General features: G+C 42.2%; 1 protein-coding gene across 2 annotated transcripts; it reads left to right on the top strand.

The window, feature by feature from the left end:
* The first annotated feature begins 4,224 nt into the window (after positions 1 to 4,224).
* On the top strand, positions 4,225 to 7,252 carry Vps4 (vacuolar protein sorting 4). 2 transcript variants are annotated; one of them, XM_089263828.1, is made up of 5 exons: positions 4,225 to 4,427; positions 4,654 to 4,919; positions 4,972 to 5,833; positions 5,892 to 6,120; positions 6,187 to 7,252. In XM_089263828.1, the coding sequence occupies exons 2-5, from the start codon at positions 4,784 to 4,786 to the stop codon at positions 6,286 to 6,288; spliced, it is 1,329 nt and encodes a 442-aa protein (XP_089119954.1). In that variant the 5' UTR covers positions 4,225 to 4,427; positions 4,654 to 4,783; the 3' UTR covers positions 6,289 to 7,252. The 2 variants fall into 2 exon arrangements, with proteins under 2 accessions (XP_089119954.1, XP_030244183.1); XM_030388323.2 differs by having other exon boundaries at positions 4,226 to 4,427; positions 4,752 to 4,919.
* Positions 7,253 to 8,647: the final 1,395 nt, after the last annotated feature.

Below are 8,647 nucleotides of genomic sequence, written 5' to 3'. Positions count from 1 at the left end.
CGATAGCTGAACTCAATTGATGTAACTTAATTAAAATATTAGTATTTATACATCATATTTAGCTAGTTGTATATTTGTTTCTTTTTTAGCTATGTATTGACTTCTTGAATTTGCGTTTAGCTTTATTGTGTAGAGCGTCCTTGTCGAAGACCCGAAGAGCTGGCAACATTGCCAGCGATCATTGTATTGTCTCAATGGAACATTTGCCATTAAAATAAATAAACGCAATCGATAACAGTGTCTTACGCCAAGCATCAGTCATTGTCGACGGCATGTCGGCACTTGTACTTATGATAATCTGACAGCTCTGCCGAGGTGTCTCTAGGTTAAAGAGAGACTTTGTAACCTTCAGTGGGCCAAAGACCCAAAGCACATACACGCACACACACACACACACACACACACACAGAGACAAGCGAACACCCCCTTTGTGTGCTGGGCCCAGACGCGGCAAAGATTTTCCCTTTTTTTACACACATTTTTTCGCTCTTGCATATCAAATAAAAAAAAAAAAGGCGCACAAAAATTGTGGCAAGTGCAAAGTAAAAGTGCAAGCACGTGCATTATGCAAAAACATTCATAAATACATACACAGTCGCATGTATATGCATACATAACATGCATGAGTATGTTAACATTAACAGTGCTGCGTGTATTTGTTTTTCTGCTGTTGCCAAAGCCTCCTCAGTAGACATTGACCTTAAAGCAGAGATACATACATACATAGTTACATGCATGCATGTGTATGTATGTATGCGTGCATGCATGCGTGTGCGTGTGTATGTATAACAGCAATTTATATGAGCAGCACAGCCAGCTTAGCTTGATTTTTCAGCTACATACATAGCTTCCAAATCAGGAGAATATGGAATTTCCACATCATAATTGTCTAATGCTATATAGCAATATCAAATGTATGTATGTACATACATACATACATATATACTACTCCTGCCAACCGGTTTCTGATTATCGTAATATCATATCACACACACACACACTCGTGAGCCGTCTCACTAACAAGTTGATTGAAATTTTCATTATTTATTATAAAATAAATCCAGCTACTCATAGACTCAACCAGTTTTCTATCTCTTTGTTCAATCTGTAACTGGTTGAGAGCTTCAATGTCGTTTTCCATTTAGCATTTTTTCGCTTTCTATCTGCCTTTGTAATGCCCCAGACGCGCCCAGAAGCATGCAACAGCTTCGACCCAGCATAATACGTTTTGCGCCACTTGTTTTGCATTGTGCCAAAAGTATGCTCCATACTTAACTAAATCAGCAAAAGTATGTATATGTGTGTATGTATGTATATATGAAAAAATAGCAAAGAGTAAATAAAGTAAATAAAGACTCAACGCATTGTTGGGATGGCAGCACTGCCGCAACACTGACTTCGCATACTGAATAGGGGGCGCTGGTAGTCTGGCAACGCTGGCAGCGCCGGCAGCCGGCGCCTTTGCGTGCCAGGTGTAAATGCAGCAAGTGCAAATGAGGCAAATTTCAAAGTCAAGTTTACACCACGCAGCGAATGCTTTGTGCTCCAGCACGCCCACAAGCAGCACACCGCCCTCCGCCCTCCACCCCCACCCCCATAGCAACACTCGCACTGTAAAGCTTATTTCACGCCTTTTATGAAGGCGTTCGCTATGCGCCAACATTTTACTCGCTAGAGTTAAAGATGCCAAGTTTCAACTGGTAAATACAGCGCCCTTCATCCAACTGATGCCAGATGCCAGAGCTGCAGTATTTTGATGTTATCAAATTTAAGTATATCTTATATAACACTCGAGTTTATTTTTAAGTTTTCATATATTTTATTTCCATAATTTTCAATTGAGTTTTATTTACATTAACTTTGTATTATCAAATTCTGATCTGTTTCTATTTGCGCGACGCGCACTGTACCTGGCAACCGGTAAATGCGATGCGCTTCGCGTTTTTATTTTTTTCCCGTCACTGACTTTCCCACGCCTTTATTACATATTTACTCTCCCTCTCGCTCGCTCTCTCGCTCTGCCCTATTTTAAGTACATGTGTTAGACTTACGACGAAGCAAGATTGTTGGCAACGGGGGAGGCAGAGACGCCGCTATGTAGGTAAGTAAAAGAAAAAGAAGCAAAAACAAACAGTGCAAAAGCTGTAAAATAAAAATGCAAGAATTGTTCTAAATCTGTTGGGAAGGAGGCCGGACAAAAAAGTGAAAGTGCAGAAACAAAGAAAGCGCCAGCTGAAGAGGTTGCGAGCGCAAAGACGTTGCGAAAACAAAAGAGAGAATACAAGTGGCAGAAGAAGCTCAAGTGTGAAGACTTTCAGTCGCAAATAACTGTAAACGCCGTGGGAGAACGAGCTGACAAAATGGAATTGGCAGCATTAAGTAGAGAGCGACAATAGGAATTGTAAATTAATTTGTATGCATGTACTGTCTGTGTGTGTGTATGTATGTATTTATATTTAATCTATTTAGTGCATGTGTGTGTGTGTGCGAGTGCGATGTAGAATCCCTTCCCTCACCGCTGCTGGGCACATGTGTTGCTCTTTGTAATTGACGCAAAACAAAAGGATGAAGAAGACCAAGAAGAAGAAACTTTCATTTGCCTTTTTGTAATTAATTAACAGTTGCCCGTTGCACGAACAGAGCAAATCCGTAAAGAAGCATGTGTGTATGCGTGCCTCTTTGTACATACGTATGTATGTACACACGCACACGCGTATATGTATGTACATACATTTGTATGTATGTATATTTGCATGTATAAGCACTCGAGTACATAACGTATTTCCGTGTGCACATGTGTGAATGCTGTCACATGCATGCGCGGGTCCTGCAATACATAAACGGCCGCACATACTCACACACGGACACGCGCGTACATGCATGTATGTATGTATATGCTCTCACGTAAACACACACATAGACTCACGAGCACCCGTTACAAATAGCTTGTGTGTGTGTGTGCGTATTTCGGAGAGTCCACAATACACGTATCGCACATACATGTACACACAATCTCGCGTGTATGTGTGTAGGGGTGAAACGAGTTCCATGCGGATAAACATAGCACACAAACGTGGGCGTGGCCAAAAATATCCCGTATGTTGTGCCTGTACAATACTCCATGAGCGTGCGAGTGAGACGCATGCACTCGCTTTAAATAACTCTCCCGAAAAGCGTTTGACGATTGTTTCGTATCAATGTGTGCATGAGCGTGTGTGTGTGTGTGTGTGTGCTGGTCGCTTTACTGCTTCTCTGTTATGCTAATGCAGAGGACACTAGAGCGGGACAGACTACTGCCGACGAGGACAACTGCGAGCTGCGATATGTGCCGTGATTTGCGTTTATTGTGAATTTATGAAATGTCCGTGTATGCATTGGGCTAGCGCTTGATAAACAAGTGAATGGAGAATGGAGTACAAACAAGAAGAAAAGAATATTTAAGTAGTGGGCACAGGTTATCCATATTCTATTTTCTGCGAAGCTTTATTATTTCTGCCATGTCCTCAATGAATGTATTGCATTTTATTTTCCTAACTTAAGCTTGAACGTATTGACTTTAATCAATGCCCAAATTAAAGCGCGCAAATTCATTTCAAATATTGTGCCAAGAGAAATTTTAAAACATTACGACTTTTACCGCAGCCAGCAGCTTATCACCTTCCACGAATTTCCGAGAGAGGGCGCTGCAGTAGCTAATCAAAACTGCGTTAACATACTCTATTTGTCGTTAACAGTGCTATGTGGTAGTTGCGCACTTTTGCGCTAACAGCCTTAGCACGGACACATAATAAAAATCATGATACTGAAATAGATTCATAAATCTGTGTGTGTGTGTTTTTTTTTTTTTTTAATGATAGTGATTATGAATATGAATGAATAGTTTCGTTGCTACACCTCCTACGCTTAGTCAAAAGTGTTTTAATATCAAGGTAAATATGTTAAGTGTATTCCGATGACGCACTGCTGCACTGTTAATGTGAGACGAGAACGCAAATTTTGCGCAATTGATACTTATTTGCTTAAAGCGGTGTATAGCAGAAAACAAAGCAACCAACGCACATTCATGACATATATATTAAATATAGAGCAAGCTAAATGTATTAGTCTATGATATTAATTACTTATTGAGTGTGAATGTCTCTAAAAACCCACATAGGTGTGGTATATTTAAATACGCGGCTTGCGCATTTTATCGCACATCTGTGAATCGCGCGACCGCCACATTTTGTCGATAACACAATCAGCAGCCGCCACCCTCACACACACACAATCGAGCATTGATATTGACGACGACATCGTCATTCCGTTTAAATTCCTCGAAATTCTTTATTTATTTTTTGTTAAATTGGCGCGTGCTGCATTATCCAGCGCAACGAGAGCAGCCGATATAGCAAGCCTGCAACTACAGCAAACAACACAATAAATAAGTAAGTAGTGCGCATCAACATAATGTACACAAACAGAAAAAAAGAGACGAAAAAATGTAAATGGAAAAGAAACGAAGCGCCCGCTTCTCTTTACCTTCTCGTTCGTCATGCACTTTGTTTTTGTCTGTCGCTGCCTGCATTAGTCATACACAAATTCGGAATACTCTTTTTTAGTTTAGTTGTATTTGTGTGAGAAGGATTCTCTTCTATATTAATGATTTCGTAGGCTTCCCAGCGTAGCTGTTGATCGATAAAATCAATGAATTAATTGAGTCCGAGCCTCGTGACGTCACTTGCAACTGACTCCGCATTGTGTCTTTGCAGCTCCACAAACCAAGTGAAACAGAACCACATCAATGGCAGCTGGCACCACACTGCAGAAGGCCATAGATCTGGTGACGAAGGCCACCGAGGAGGATCGCAACAAGAACTATGCCGAGGCGCTGCGTCTCTACGAGCACGGTGTGGAATACTTTCTGCACACCATCAAATGTGAGTAGACGCCCCCATTTTCTTTGGCTGCTAGCTGACGGCATTATTGCAGATGAGGCGCAGGGCGAGAAGGCCAAGGACTCGATTCGAGCCAAATGCCTACAGTACTTGGACCGGGCTGAGAAGCTCAAGGAGTACCTGAAAAAGGGCAAGAAGAAACCGATCAAGGAGGGTGGCGAGAGCAGCTCCAAGGACGACAAGGACAAAAAGAGCGACAGCGACGACGAAGATGGCGATGACCCAGAGAAGAAGAAGCTGCAAAGTAAGCTGGAGGGCGCCATCGTCATTGAGAAGCCACACGTGCAGTGGTCCGATGTGGCTGGACTCGACGCCGCCAAGGAGGCGCTCAAAGAGGCTGTCATCTTGCCCATTAAGTTTCCGCAGCTCTTCACCGGCAAGCGCATACCCTGGAAGGGCATCCTGCTCTTCGGACCTCCTGGCACGGGCAAATCTTATTTGGCCAAAGCAGTCGCCACCGAGGCGAATCGTTCCACATTCTTTTCCGTGTCCAGCTCCGATCTGATGTCCAAATGGCTGGGCGAGTCCGAGAAGCTGGTGAAGAATCTCTTCGAGCTGGCGCGCCAGCACAAGCCATCGATTATATTCATCGACGAAATTGACTCCATGTGCTCCGCCCGTTCAGACAACGAGAACGACAGCGTGCGTCGCATCAAGACCGAGTTTCTGGTCCAGATGCAGGGCGTGGGCAATGACACCGACGGCATCCTCGTGCTCGGGGCCACCAATATACCCTGGGTGCTCGACTCGGCCATTCGCAGGCGTTTCGAGAAGCGCATCTACATTCCGTTGCCGGAAGCGCATGCCCGCCTCGTCATGTTCAAAATACACTTGGGCAATACGACGCACGTGCTGACCGAGCAGGATCTCAAGGAGCTGGCCGGCAAGACCGAGGGGTAAGCTACCACAACTACTGTGAATTCGCATTAAAACTCATGGCTCCTGCAACTGCAGCTATTCGGGCGCTGATATATCGATCGTAGTGCGCGATGCGCTGATGGAGCCGGTGCGCAAGGTCCAAACGGCCACACACTTCAAGCGGGTCTCCGGCCCGTGCCCCAGCAACAAGGAACAGATCGTTGACGATCTGCTGGTGCCCTGCTCGCCGGGCGATCCGGGTGCCATCGAAATGAACTGGATGGATGTGCCCAGCGACAAGCTCTTCGAACCGCCCGTGACCATGGTGAGTAGCTGAAGTAGCGCGTCTGATCTTCAATGTTCTTATGTTCGCTTCTCTTTTGCTGTGCAGCGCGACATGCTCAAGTCCTTGTCACGTACGAAACCCACTGTCAACGAGGAGGACTTGACAAAGCTGCGCAAATTCACCGAAGACTTCGGTCAGGAGGGCTAAGCCGATCCGCACGGAGAATACGAAAATCCAAGTCGCCATCATCATTAACAGCTAATTCTAATTGTTGCCTATTGCATAAACACGCTGAACACCCGCTGGCTCAATGGATCCACACACAGACACACTCACACACATACACTATATATATGCATATATATATATATATTAATTTTTTCTATACTTTTTAGTTTATTTTTTTGATCCCAAACACGATTGATATTCATATATGTAAATGCCTTACTGATCGATCGTTGATTTATATGGCTAAGATTGTAATACATGTTTTTGCCCATCACCCCTCTCTGCTGCTGGTTGTTGCAAGTAGACGAAAATGAAGAAGAAGACGAAGTAGAAGAAGCAAGAAAAATGAAGCTGATGTATTTTTATACTCTTAATGTTAAGCAAATACTCGAAATGAAATCGAGTGTAATTTATCAACAATGTGTTACAGTATGTGCTCGCGCGCGCCCCTGTGTGTATGTGTGTGTGTGTGTGTGTGTGTGTCCGTGTGTTCGTGAGTCTGTTGAGCGGCTGCCCTCACATCTGGACACCTGCCCGCCTCCTCCATCCAGCCAGCCAGCCAACCAGACAGACGAACTGACCGATAGTTGGCCAATCAACTACTTAACCAACAACAAAAACAACAACAACAACAGCAAAAGGCAAGAAACCTAAACTTAAATGTAACCGATCAAAAATCCGAAGACAAATCAAAGAAAAGATAAAATGCCTATATTGAGGTGCGCCCTGCTTGCACCACGAACACCTCAGCGTGACTCGACTGCAACATGCCCTGTCGACAGAATGAAGAAGGAAAGAAAGGGAGAAAACCCATTCGAATCGCTTGTCTAAATTTTAATTAAATATTGCCTTATTTTCTTCTCGTCTCGGTCATACATTTTTTGTTTCTCCGTTTATGCTTAGAAATTACAAATTGTTAAATAAATATATTATGAATCTATAAGTATTTTAATCAAAATCCAATCCATTTGCCATTCGACACTCGATTTAGAATTTAAGTTGTGCCGAGAACGATGTGAATTGAGTCCCTAAAGATCTGTTGAAGGAAAGATGAATACTTGGTTTATATAAAGTGTAGTATGTAAGAATAGCATAGGGTAGAGGCGGAGCTAAACTAATATCCAATCCATTCTAACTGTCCATGTTGAGACTTGGCATGGAAGCAACTCGCCATGAAATAGAACATACATGGGATATATGTATAAGCATTGAATGACGGATAAACATAATCGAATATTTATTTAATAACTAGGATTTTTTCAAACTATTTTTAGTAGTTTATGAAAATAGCAGTAAATGATTCCTAGAAAAGAAAATACTGGAACACTTGGATCATATATTAGGTTTTACATATGGTTTAATTCTAGCTTGTAATCGATGGGGTCTTCTCAATGCTTCAGAGGAACTTGGTGCCACCCCTACCGAAAAACTTGTCACTTGAATCTGGATTAAAATGAGGAATACTCTAAATTATTATTGCATTTCTAGGTATATCTGTATAACACGCTTCACCGGTCTATTGAACAATTCGATAATTGATTGCCTATATCCTATATATTCACCAAGCCCAAAAGTAGACTAGCTCTATTTGAGCGTTATCTGCTGTAGAACTATAGAAACGTAATCAAAATTATATCTGGGAATGATTCATCCAATTGCAAGGGAAAATTATCATAAAGTGAAAAAAAAAACCATTTCCATTAATCTTATTCTGTTATCAAAGTTAGCACGAAATGTTTTTGCCAATTTGATCGAGCAAACGCTCCAAAATATAAGACTTTATGGTTAAGAGCGAGATAGCTATATATGAAAAAAACAATGCAAAATCTATCTACACAAACTATGTTGGCAAGGCATGCGAATCTTTTCTATACCCTGTAACCCTTACGAATAGTTGAGGGCATGTTTGACTAGTGGGAATCCTAATATGCAAACTCAGAGATGGGGAACTATGTAGAGCTATAGTAAAAGAAGAAGAAATAGAAGCTAGAGTCATAGTCAGTCTTTCTCTCTCTTTCCCTCCCTAGCTATCAAATGTCAAATGGGTTATATTGATTTACGCATAGAAAATGTGGAATTCTACAATTTAGAATTTGAACAGATTTTATACTCACAATTTCATATTTCAATTCCTTTAAAAGAAATTTGAAATATTTCAAATTCCAGCTGCGCACAGGGTATCATATAGTACATATGCTTTCGTTATTCTTTTGGGTTGCGTGCTTGAATTTTCGATCGGGCAGCTAAGTGGGTCAAATTAGAACTTTCTGCGCTCAGCGAAGCAGCGCGTGGTCCGATCTTTAATGGAGTCGATTACTGTCTTTGTTTTCAGCTCTGG

This window comes from Drosophila navojoa, chromosome X (assembly GCF_054131105.1).
Source record: "Drosophila navojoa isolate 15081-1374.11 chromosome X, UAZ_NAV_1.0, whole genome shotgun sequence".
NCBI lineage: Eukaryota > Metazoa > Arthropoda > Insecta > Diptera > Drosophilidae > Drosophila > Drosophila navojoa.
The sequence above is the reverse complement of the archived record's forward strand: the minus strand, read 5'-3'. Positions and strand labels throughout refer to the sequence as shown.